Source organism: Papilio polytes, unplaced genomic scaffold (genome assembly GCF_000836215.1).
Source record: "Papilio polytes unplaced genomic scaffold, Ppol_1.0 DF822067.1, whole genome shotgun sequence".
Lineage (NCBI taxonomy): Eukaryota > Metazoa > Arthropoda > Insecta > Lepidoptera > Papilionidae > Papilio > Papilio polytes.
The window spans coordinates 6,724,641-6,737,993 of NW_013527137.1; the positions used below are offsets into that span (position 1 = coordinate 6,724,641).

Genomic DNA, 13,353 nt, shown 5'->3' on the forward strand with positions numbered 1-13,353 from the left:
TATTTCTGTTGATTTTTTACAATAAAAATCTAACCATTTAAAATTTTGTTTGAAGGTAATGTTGGTCCTAATATTATTCCTTGTGCCATTCCATGACTTTTAAGGTTACAACTGTTACACTGACGTTAACAAGTAGCCAAAATACGAAAACAAATTAAGAATTTATGCTGCTGCTGAAATACTACGGGTTTTAAACATTATCTGGTTTAAATTTCATCAGCTATCAACCGCAGTGACTGTCAGAATGCCGCGGCCGCCTCACTCGTAAATTAAGTCCCACTTTTGATACGGGATCAATTTATACGTTCATAAATAACGACCTGTCTTGATGCGTCCTTTATTTAAAACGGACGTACTCCTGTCAGACCTTTATTTAGGTGTGTTGTGATTTTTTTACGGTCTTCAAAATTATTCATTAAATTGGTTAAAAAAAATTCTGTTCATTAAATTGTTGTTGAAAAATGATGAAATCCCTAATAATGTGGAATACTTAAAGAAAGTTCAATAAAGTTTTCCAGCATTAGTCTTTTTACGGTATAAATGGCATAAAAACTATTAGATATTTTAGGAAATTCTGACTCATTCCGATGCACGTCCTTGACATTTTAACAAGGTGAAGATAATGACTTGAGTACATTGTTTTTTGTATTGTAATACTTTAATCGTGATCTCATAATACCAAGTTCGTGTTATGTAAACTTTAAATTTATATATTTTTTTGTTTAAATATATTTGTACGATTTGACTAAGATTGAAATGTAGATGGCTACAAAGGCAAAAGAACATAGAAAAAAATGGATGAACTGTATGAAAGGATAAGCTTAAGAAGGAAGTGAATTCAGATGTAACGGCTGATAGAGATGGACAATGAGAGGTTAATGAGATTTGAAGAATTTCTCTAAATAATTGATGAGTCTTTAAATCCTACATTAAATTTTTATTTTTCACTCATTTAAGTAATTTGCACACCTACTTAAAAGGTCTGTGTCGAGATTGACGACTAAAACTTTATTCCAATGTTTTCCGATTTACATGTTCAAATAAAAAGATTCATAGCTCAACGGATATTGAATACTCAATCCATAATCATTTAAATGTGTGTATTTCTGAATCATAAGATTTAAACCAAACACCTAACAATTTGAACGAATTATTGAAGAAGAGACCTTTGAGTTAATAACGTGGGATAGATTATAAACTATAAATAATTGGTGAAGCTGTGTTTCGTAAGGAACAAATCGGGCTTTAACAACTAGGTTCCCGTTCACTTTTTAGCGAATTCGAGTCTCGCGTGCTTTATCTAAATTGTGGGAACTGCATTCATTAGAACGGGGTATTTACTCTCGACTTGTCGAGACAATTCGACATTCTTGTACAATTGACAACTCCCATTTAGAAATATACCTTTATTTTCATGCCAAATTAAATCTCAGCATATAATTTTTTTTACAAAAAATCAAAGTTCAAAATGTTCTTTAGAATATTCTTAAAATGTTAAGCTCTGATATTCTAGATACTGCGATTTCATTGTCCTTGCTACATATAGAGTCGATTAATCCTTTCTAAAATACCGCTCTATAAGCGCTTTGACCTACAAAACTTGCTAAGTTTTGTTCCTTACAATTATACATTAACTGAGTATTGCATTATGAAGAGCAATATATACAGAATATGTTAAAATAAATAAAGATTCCGTCAAATACAAAACTCTTTTTGTAAGAGTAATTTTTCTATCACTAAAATATGTTTACATCATGTTTCTCTGAAACTCCTTCTTGCGTATGAAAAGTTCAATTTTTGATCAATACAAAGTTAGTTGCAGTTATATATTTTATGAATCAAGTACAATATCGAGAAAATATTAATTTGGCCAAAGTCCAGCTGTAGAGGTCGATATAACCTCTTGAACTCGACAGATAGATCAATTCATCAAAAGCAATTTTGGCACTGAAAGTATGCCCGATATGTTGATGAATTTTGAAGGAAATGTCAATTAAAGAAGCGATATTACTCAAAATCAATTAAGAATCGGTATTAATATAATGTTTTCAATAAACCGAATAAAAAAGTAACAAACTAATGGAGATACGACTTACTCTTTTGTATCTTTGCAGAACTGAGAGAAGCATTCGAAGCAGAAGCTCAAGAAGTAAAGAAGCCGCGTCTCCTGCTCACCGCAGCTGTACCTGTTGGTCCTGACAACATCAAGAGTGGTTATGATGTGCCTGCTGTTGCTAGGTATACAAATTAAATTACTCTCATTCTAAAAAAAATCAATATAAATAAGTGAGGGATATTCCAAGACGATTGCAGATAGAATAGAATTATCAAAAGTCTGGTAAGTTAAAATATTAACCCAATAAAATCTACATGAGGTTTCGTATGATTAAAAGTACTTGACGCTGGGTAACGATCTAATTTTAAAACAATTATTGCAAAATTAGGATTCCAAAGAAGTTGCTCTGTATGAAATAATTTATCAAAGACATATCAAAATATTGATGACTAGCTTTCGCCCCCAACTCCGTCCGCGTTGATTAAAAAAAACAAAAGTGAGTAGGCTATGTGTTCTTACAGACTATCCTCTACATCTATATAATCGAAATCCGTTTAGCCGTTTAGGCTACAAACTCTAACAAAAATCCATCCATCTAAACTTTTGCATTTATAATATTAGTATAGTTAACAAAAAGTGTATAAAATTACCTACAATCAGTGCTTTACCTTGAGCACTAAATACCTAATCCTTCCACTTAGCTACCTGGACTTTATCAACGTGATGGCGTACGATTTCCACGGCAAGTGGGAGCGGGAGACCGGACACAACGCGCCGCTCTACGCACCCTCCTCAGACTCTGAGTGGCGCAAACAGCTCTCAGTGGACCACGCAGCACATCTCTGGGTGAAACTGGGAGCTCCTAAAGAGAAGCTTATCATAGGTATGGAAAAAGAAAACATGAAAATGTTCAAAAACCAGATAAAGCAACCTTCAATAACGTTAAATGGTCAAAAAAACATTCATGCTTTGTTTCTGAAGTTTCCATTTATTTATCACTAGGTTTCCCCAAAAAAAATCAAAAGCAAGTAGCCTATACGTTCTTCCGCACTATTCTCTACATCTATACCAAATTCAATTAAAATCCGTTTAGCCGTTTAGGCTAAAAACTCTAACAAACATTCACCCTTCTAAACTTTTCTAAGATAATTAATTCATTAGTGTTAAGTTGATGTATTTCCACGCAGTAAAAACTCAACTTAGTTCGGAAACTCATCTCATAAAGTTATCGAATAGTTAAACTTAGCTGTTCAGATCAGTAAGGAATTTGTTAACGAGAGTTTAACTGACAAACAACGCCAGGTGAGACTCGAGTGAAAATTTTCAGAATGTTATCATATCAGAATTCCAAGTTAATATTGACGCAGTTTCCGAATTATGAGTATATTTGACTACCTACTAACCTAACACATTACCCAACATATAATTTTAATTTAATCAAATATTTTTAAAAAGATATGTTTTGTTTCAGTTAATTTATAATTGTTTTTTTTTTGTTTTATATGTATTACTAGCTTTCGCTCGCGACTCCGTTCGCGCGGAATTAAAAAAAAAACAAATGTGAGTAGCCTATGTGTTCTTCCAGAGTATCCTCTACATCTATGCTAAATTACATCGAAATCCGTTCCGCCGATTAGGCTACAAACTCTAACAAACATCCATCTATCCATCCATCCATCTAAACTTTCGCATTTATAATATGGTGATCCTGGTGATCCATCACACAGGGCGCTATCCTAGTTAGGACACCAGGCCCCTGACCAAAGGGAAAAATAATAAAGATGTTTTATTTTATTTATTTTGTTTATTATATTATTTGAAGTGTCGTTAGATAGTCAAAGGTTAAGACGCAGTCACATTCCAGGTATGCCGACGTACGGACGAACCTTCACTCTCTCCAACACTAACAACTTCAAAGTGAATTCCCCGGCGAGTGGGGGGGGCAAGGCGGGCGAGTACACAAAGGAGAGCGGCTTCCTCGCTTATTATGAGGTCATTTTAATTAAAAAAATCTCTTCTCTTCTCTGAAATAATATCCCTGTGTAATTAAGTTGAAGAGTTAAAGCTCGCGCACACCTTTGATCAAACTATCGCACAACTGTTTAGTCGCGCTTTTGTTTCTTATGAGCGTATATCGCGATGCGCGATTTTTAGTAGTGCAACTAAACAGTTGAATTGGCTGAGAAACAATCGACAATCACACGACTGTCGTGCGATTGTTTAGTGCACATGTGCACTTAATGATATCTTTAATGGCATATTTAAGATATTATTTTATGTCAGCACAGTAATTAAAAATAATAGAGTATTCAACATTGAGCCACGTGAATTGGTAGTCGTAAAGACACAAATAATTATAATACCAGGAAAGCAATACCTAAATAGATACATAAGAAAGATTTGTATTTTTGTATGTATTGAAATAACTCAAAAACTATTGAGACGATTTTAAAAATTCTTACACCATTAAAAAGCTACGTTATCGCTGAGTAACATAGGCTATATTTTTTCACAATTATGACTTATGTAGTGTTTTAATCAACTCACTTCATCAAATATTTATAAACATTGTGGGAATATTTAATTTGTTTCTGGAATGATTTTCAAGCCTTTAATGTATTTAGAAGCTTTGAATTTCAGTTTGCATTCATCGCCGGCGTTTCGGGAATTCGCTATGAATGGTATTCGAGTCTCACGTAAATGGATAGAAATGTTTGGCGTTAATTTCAAAACGTAATTAATGCGTGCTAATTGGGTTTTATCTAAAACAGTGTTCGTCATAAACGTAACTAGCTGTTACTCGCGACTTTGCCTGCGTGCAATTAAAAAAAATAGTAATAGTAGCCTATGTTACTCAGTGATAACTTAGCTTTTTATGGTACAAGAATTTTTGAAATCGGTTCAGTAATTTTTAAGTTATTTGAAAAGATACATAAAATGTAAATCTTTCCTCTTTATATGGATATGGATAAAAAATAATTGGCGAATGGGGGGTGATATAAGGCAGATAATGATGTCGATGATGATAATAATGGGAACTTAAAGTAAATTATTTAGATGTAGCAATTTTTCTAAATTCTTTGTAAAATTTTAGGTTTGTGAAATGCTACGTAATGGTGCCGCGTATGTCTGGGATGATGAGATGAAGGTGCCGTATGCTATCCATGGTGATCAATGGGTCGGCTTCGATGATGAAAAGTCAATCAGAATTAAGATGAGGTAAATACTTAGTTTCGAAACACAATTATTTAAATGTAATGCATTTTTTCAGGACATAATTCTAAAACTGTGAAGGTTAAAACATTATACATACATCATTATCATTTTCTCCTTATCCTACTCCTGTAGGTTCGGCGCAGCTGGATTTTGACCTCCAAATAACTCTATCATACGTCATGTCAGTCATCACTCCCTTCTTCATCATGTCACATTTCACGAAATCCATACATCTCTTCCTACGTCTACCTCTACCGGTGTACCTCCACACTCATAACTAACTAACTAACGTTCTCTTTGTAACATGCGATTCATCCCTCCTCATAACATGCTCATACCATGCTAACCTTTTACTCCTTACCTTCTCTACTACGGGGGCTAGTCTCAAACTTCCTCTACTATACTTCGTGTTCATGTTAAAACACTACGCATTGCAGTGGTAGAGCCCGCTTTAACATCTTCGCACGAATGGGTCGGCTTGCCCCCAGTAATACCACGACCACACAGAAAACAGGAACACAGATGAGTGGGGTGCCGGAGGCCTATTATTAGTCTTTTCCCTTTTCACCCTTTTCGTCAGAGGAAACTATGGAAAGGAAAAGTGGATTTGACGGTGGAGGAGACGCATAGGAAGAGGAAATGCCCTCTTTATGTGCGCCTTCTACTCCGTCAGTTAAGGGTAGGCAACATATCTGCAATTGTGGATGTTTATGGGAAGCGGTCGCTTTCCATTTCGCTGGATTCAGGTGGCGGCTTGCTCGTTGTTTTAAAAAAAAACGCATACGTGGTTTTAAAACTTTTTTTAGTGCTTTACACGAGTCATAGTGATCGCGTTGCTCAATTCGCAGGTGACAAGCAATCACGTTCACAAACACCTAAAAGCAAATATTTACAAACTGACGGAAAATTAAGTCTCGCACGAGCTTTGATCGCGGTTCAATCCGCTTGATTGATTTTTGTTTGAACCTTTGTTGAATCAACCCCTTTCTGTTGATTTAAACGCAATCAACAAAACTACATTGACATTTTCCAACAAAAAAGAAATACTGTTCTAGTCTTTTATTTAAAGTTCACATAAATTATAAACGTATAGTCGGAAAAAACATTTAAAAAATTATTATATGTTCAACATTACTTGTTATCTTTTGTATCTTGTATCTACTTTTGCTAAGAGACATTCACTTTAAAAGCTAATATATTAGACACAGTTGAATTTTATTTCGTAACTAGCTTTCACCCGCGACTCTAATCCCGTGTGGAATTTAAAAAAATGTAGCCTATGAGTCCTTCCAGACTGTCTTCTAAGTCTGTACCAGAATTCATTGAAAACCGCTGAGCTGTTTAGGCTTTTTAGTCTGTAGAGTTTGTACTCTAACAAACATCTATCTAAACTTTCGCAATAATAATATTAGTATGATTAACTAACTTTTATTGCATCAGATGGATCAAAGACAACGGTTTCGGAGGCGCAATGGTGTGGACTGTGGATATGGACGACTTCAGCGGAGATGTCTGTGGCAATGACGTCAAATATCCACTTATTGGTGCTATGCGGTGAGAATTAAGTCTTATTTACTAATTTCAAACTGTCTGAATAACTTGCTGAGGGTTGCCCAATCAAATGTCTCTGTACTTTTGTAATCTACCGCTGATACTGCAAATACTTTGACTTGAAATTGTACTGTGTTCTCATCACCAGCTCACTGTATGTCCTCACTGAGGGGCTCAGAGCTCATAAGGGGTAACTAGGCCATAGTATGGTGATCCATCAGAATGGCGCCACCCTAGTTTAGACACGAGTCCCCTGACCAATGGGAAAATTAAAAAACTATTTTTTTATAATCAACCACGCTGACCAAATGCTTTTTCTCTCAATTGACTTCTCACATATCTTTGAATTTCTTCGCTGATATGTACACATCACGATGTTTTCCTTCACCGTAACAACATCGGGTAGATTAAATATATATTTAAATTCTAAAAAAAAACACATCAGTACAGCGAGATTCGAACCCAAGACCTGTAGTTTGACTTATGTCAATGTTGACTTGTGTCAAGTGCTTAAATCTCTGAGCCAGCGATGCTCTTACTGGCATGCACTTACTGGAAAATAATTGTAAAATGCAAAACATCCATCAGCAAGAAAGTGTTGTCAAGTACTTGACAGATATGCAAATAAGTGGACTTTACGTCAATACAACTGTATTGGTTTTTCATACGCATCCAATTTTAAAACACAGGAAATATGGTCGATAACACTTTACTCTTACTATTTATTTATTTAAACATCTTTTATCTGAATTTACATTTAGTGAGGAACTTCGTGGTATCTCTCGAGGTAAAGACGCGAAAGACGTTGATTGGTCTACTGTCGCTGAGAGTGTTGTTATCGACGTCACAGAGAAACCTCAGCCGATAAAAATCAGCTTAAGTGATGTACTTAGCAAAGTTAAGAAACCCACCAAGACTATTATTGTCAAGAATGCTAACTCACCACTCGCTGATAAGAACAGTAAGTACTTAAGGCTAGAATGTAACTTGCTTTTCGATTCCTTGTATTTACAAACTAACTGTTCCCATGCGGCTTCATCCGCATGAAATTATTACATTTGACAAATTGTCAATAGCAAATGTTAAAATGACAACATGACAAACCTCGACAATCTTGCTTCCTTGATGTTGGCAACTACTTATGGTCTAACTTATTAAAACTTTCGTGAGACTCTCTCTCGCTCACGTGGGAACTTTCGGTGTAGGCACCGACCAGTTTCAAACCCGCAGGGGGTCCTTCAGGGTGAGTGGATGCCGGCTTTGTTCGCTATCGCGTCGCGACGGTCACTGCGTGCCCTAGCCCGCAACGCGCGATTCGACAGGATAACAAAGGCAACAAAGAAGTGTGTGTTTACGCTTTATTATAATAGTATACATCTAACAGTAGAAGTCCATGTTGTAAAGAGAAAAGATTTGTATTTTTGTAAGTATTGAAATAACCTAAAAACTGCTGGGCTGATTTCAATTCTATCACCATTAAAAAGCTACGTTATCAACTTTTTAATTTCACGCGGGCGAAGTCGCGAGCAATAGCTAGTGTTTAACAAAGTCTTAAGTCTTGTTGATAAACTTTCTCTAAGTAAAATAATTAGAAATAGAAGCGTATTTAATATTAATTCAAAGGTATTATATCTAAGTCTATAGAACTTGAAATATCTCGTTACAAATATATTACTTGTTAAGATAATGAATACTCTGAAAGTGGAGTTAACCGATAAGCTTAGAGAGTCTAGACGCAATCCAATTTGCACTAAATATATCCGATACTCGAACACGACCTTTTGACTTAAATTGATGTAACATGATAAAGTAAACTTAATATAGAATTTAGACCATTTTTTTAATTTAACATAAAAAACATAGATCTCAAATTATCCATCACTCCAATATTTATCTATATTATTATAATAAAGCGTAAACACACACTTCTTCGTTGCCTAAGATCTCAGCAATTACAGCATATTTTTGAATAATTATTTTTTTAATAAAAAGCCCCACACTTTCGTCACGCTTTAGGCTATATATTTTAACGCCATCAAACTTAGGGGGTAAATATTTTGGATAACAACCCTAATGTGGGAAAGAGACCATATGTTGCTGTCAACATCAAGGAAGCAAGTTGACATCATGTCATGTCATTTTGACATTTGCAATTGACAATTTGACACATGTAAACAACAAAATAAAACTTTCATAATTTTATGCGGATGAAATCGCACGGGAACAACTAGTTAACAACAAAGTGTCATTAAATTGAAATGTTTTCATTAAATTGAATGAATACATCTTTAATTTCATCCTTTAAAATTTCATGATAAAACTTTCTCTAGCCTTTTATTTAAAGAATTAACTCACAAAGGAAAGTAATTTTGATATTTGTCGCACGCTTTCCATTACTTAAATCACTCGTTTTACTTTCTAAAGACCATTTTAATGTCGATTCTTGTAATGATGTTGAAGCCAGCGATTATTCTTTCTTAGAATTTTTACTTCTGTTAATAAGTTACTTTAAATAATAATTAAATTTAAATACATAAATAGTATTTTGACCACGTACGTAATCATCATCTCCCTAACCTCCGTTTTTTAAACCTTTGTGTTTCTCCTCATTCTTACGGCCGCTTGTGCAAACAATTCTCGTAAAATGAAATATTTAAGTGGAATGTTCGCGACACTAAAAGCTACAAATCTTGGAAGGAGTGCCGCAAGGGTCATTCTTCGGCACTCAGTTGTTCCTGCCAACAACAGCTAAGAACGTACAGCCCTCATTCTCGCTAAAAGTTTCAAACATCGAGTGCTTTTACGTTGAAGTCTTTAAAATCCAAATAGCTCTGAGCTCTTGTCTCATACCCGTTTGTATGACACAGTACGTATAGAATGATAAAAGCGCGGGTCTTGAAAATATGGAACATGCTAATAGCATGTAACACGCCCATCTAGTTTATGGTTATGATGTAAGCGTTAAAGGCTTTTAAGTTTTTTTTCTGTATAATACATAATTTTCATGTAAATATTCTTTTTATAAGCTTTTGTCAAATTTTCTTACATGAAATATGCCTTTTTTCAAAGTAATTTTCTAAGTACCATTTTTACACCAGATATAACTTTTTCCTGGAAAGTATAAATTTATATTCTTGAAACATTAAAAGCAATTGTAGAAGACACTGCATGATTTCGTATATGATATACGGTAAATCAAGCAAAATAGTTTTACTTACTAATTGAATGATTTTATTGTTAACTATCTGTTGCTCGCGACTTCACCCGAGTAAAAATAATAAAAAATACAACTTTTGCTACTCACTGATAACGTTTTTTAATGGGGAAAGAAATCTATCCTCTTTATAATATTAGTATAGACTAAAAAAATACTTTTTTCCAGAACGTGAAGCTCAAGTTCTCTGTTACTTGACATCCTGGTCATCGAAGAGACCAAGCGGAGGCAGATTCATGCCAGAAAACGTTGACGCCAATCTTTGCACGCACGTCATCTTCGCGTTTGCTACTCTCAAAGACCACAAACTAGCGGAAGCCGATGAAAAAGACGCTGATATGTACGACAAAGTTGTTGCGCTTAGAGAAAAGAACCCTAACTTGAAGGTAATACAATACAAAAATACTTTACAGAAACAGTGATAGTTGAACTTGAATCTTGCGGTCGAGGGTTCGAAATCCGCCATTAGACTATTGTGAATCATATCTTAGAACAAACCTAGAAACTATTTGTAATGGTGAAATATTAGTAAATTAACAAAAATCTACTAATATTTTAAAAGAAAAATAATAATTTGAAATCAAATTATTACTTATTAATACTCAATAAGACTTATTAACCAACAACTATTACGGGGAAAGGACAACGAAATACATAATACCTTAATTATATAAAAAAATAATAATAAAAACCTCTTTATTGCCATCCAAGGATACACACAGAGTTGTACAAAATAATAAACATACGTATAAAATTGTAACATGACAAAAGGGGGAGGCTCAGCTTAACCGATACTGGTTGAGATCCAGTGTCGAGCTGGTTTTCAGCCACCCCCCCTTCCTAAGAAGTAAAAGGGTGCGTAGATAGTCGGAGGTCGCTGTACGCTAGTAATAAAATAAGCTTAGTATAATAATAGCATTAAATTCCTTAGATATGAAAACATTGACAGTAAAAAACATTGCAAAAAATAAATTAAGAAAGCATTTCTTACGAAATTAAAACAGATGTAAACATTTAAGAATAGATAGAAAAGGGAGTCTGTCGCCAACAAACTGTTGTGCAGTGTGGCGACATTATTTGTAAACATTGTATATTTTCTTGTGTAAATAAATAAATTAAATAAAAATCAATTCTAATAAAGTGAGAGTCTTCTACTTGTATAAGAAAATAATTAATTTCCAGATCCTTCTAGCTATTGGTGGCTGGGCGTTCGGCTCGACCCCCTTCAAAGAGCTCACATCTAACGTATTCCGTATGAACCAGTTCGTCTACGAAGCTATCGAATTCCTCAGAGATTACCAGTTTAATGGACTTGATGTCGATTGGGAGTATCCGAGGTATTTAAAAATACAACATTTTACATATTAACTAGCTGTTCCCGTGCGGTTTCATCACAAATTAGAAAAACCTTATTTTTTAATTTACATTTGTCAAATTCTCAATTGCAAATGTCAAAATTACCGTTCCTAACTTTGCTTCCTTAATTATGGCAGCTCGTAGTTTATTTCCTTTCATTCCATTACTACATTTTTCAAATTTATTTACCCCCTAAATTTAATAATTTGAACCGTGGCCAGAGATAGGCCGAAATGGAAAAAGTTTCTGGACCAAGCCAAGGCCCACAAAAGGCTGTAGAGCTAAAGAAGGAATTAAATAGCGTGAAAATATATTGGTTAAAGCGTAGAACACGCTTTTAGGGTTTTTTTTATTTAATAAAGCATTGTTCAAAAATGCTGTGATTTTCTTAGCACAGAAGTATAGATTGCTTGCTATTCTAACATTCAACCATAATCAATCATACTATAGACCACAAATAATAAAAAATAAAGCATTATCATGTCTTATAAGATTATCTTTACTGTAACCTTTTCAGAGGAGCTGATGACAGAGCTGCTTTCGTCTCCTTACTTAAAGAACTTCGACTGGCTTTCGAAGGAGAAGCTAAAACTTCAGGACAACCGAGATTATTGCTGACAGCCGCTGTGCCAGCCTCATTCGAAGCTATAGCCGCTGGATACGATGTGCCAGAGATATCCAAATATCTGGTAAGCTTCAAATACTTATCTATACTAGCTGTTCCCGTGCGGCTTCATTCGCGTGGAATTATAAAAACTTTACTTTATCGTTTACGTTTTTTGTCAAATTATCAATTGCAAATGTCAAAATGACATGACATGATGACAAACTATTGCCATCTTCCTTTCCTTGATGTTGGCAGCAACTTATGGTCTCTTTCCCACATTAGGGTGGTTATCCAAAATATTTACCCCCTAAGTTTAATGGCGTGAAAATACATAGCCTAAAGCGTGACGTAAGTGTAGGGCTTTTTGTTAAAAAACTAATTATTTAAAAATATGTAATTACTGACATCTTAGGCAACAAAGAAGTGTGTGTTTACGCTTTATTATAATAGTATAGAAGTATAGATATAGATTGATATTATATAGAGGAAACATTTTTACTTTTGTATATATTGAAATAACTCAAACTACTAGGCCGATTTCAATTCTTTTACCATTAAAAAACTACTTTATCACGGAGTTATATAGGCAGTATTTTAAAATTTTACGCGAACGAAGTCGCGAGCAATCGCTAGTAAAATATAAAGCCAAATTTACTTAGTCCGCGTGAAATTAAAGCAATAAAATATAGCCTATGTTACTCACATATAAATTATCTTTCTAACGTGAAGTAATTTTTAACATCAGCCCAATAGTTTTTGATTTAATACATACAAAACTACACATTTCTTCTCTTAATATATTAGTATAGATATATTTGGACGTTTTAATATATTTTATAGGACTTTATCAACGTGATGACGTACGACTTCCACGGTCAGTGGGAACGGCAGGTAGGACACAACAGTCCTCTATTCCCTCTAGAAAGTGCTACCAGCTATCAGAAGAAACTGACTGTGGTAAGTTCATATAAAAACTAACTACATAACTTTCAGATAAAAAAGAATTATCAAAATCGGTCCACTAAGACCGGAGTGCTGTAACACACATAAAAAAATACAAAAAGAAACGAATTAAGAACTTCCCGTCTTTTCGGAAGATGGTTAAAAAATATTAAATTCTATTACTATAGAATTAAGTTTGTTTTATGTTTAAGTTAATACTTAAACATACATATAACAAAGGGTCAGAAAATAGAGAATATGCTGAAGTGAGTGAATTCAGATATGACGGATGATTGAAATGTATGAAAGTACATACTGTACCCTCCGTAGGGACCAAGTTGATGTCGATGTCGATGTCGATGTCGATGTCGATGTCAATGGTGGTGATGATGACGATGATGATGATGATGG

General features: G+C 34.4%; 1 protein-coding gene across 1 annotated transcript in view; it reads left to right on the plus strand.

The window, feature by feature from the left end:
* Window positions 1-12,993, plus strand: part of LOC106107308 (probable chitinase 3) — a 62,071-nt gene extending 49,078 nt beyond the window's left edge. Inside the window, exons 6-15 of the mRNA XM_013288110.1 lie at window positions 2,115-2,238; window positions 2,758-2,939; window positions 3,921-4,048; window positions 5,151-5,275; window positions 6,713-6,826; window positions 7,585-7,784; window positions 10,206-10,423; window positions 11,220-11,374; window positions 11,911-12,082; window positions 12,841-12,993. Of these exons, the coding sequence (XP_013143564.1) occupies window positions 2,115-2,238; window positions 2,758-2,939; window positions 3,921-4,048; window positions 5,151-5,275; window positions 6,713-6,826; window positions 7,585-7,784; window positions 10,206-10,423; window positions 11,220-11,374; window positions 11,911-12,082; window positions 12,841-12,978 (1,556 nt within the window). The 3' untranslated portion in view covers window positions 12,979-12,993. The remainder of the gene's footprint in view (window positions 1-2,114; window positions 2,239-2,757; window positions 2,940-3,920; window positions 4,049-5,150; window positions 5,276-6,712; window positions 6,827-7,584; window positions 7,785-10,205; window positions 10,424-11,219; window positions 11,375-11,910; window positions 12,083-12,840) is intronic.
* Window positions 12,994-13,353: the final 360 nt, after the last annotated feature.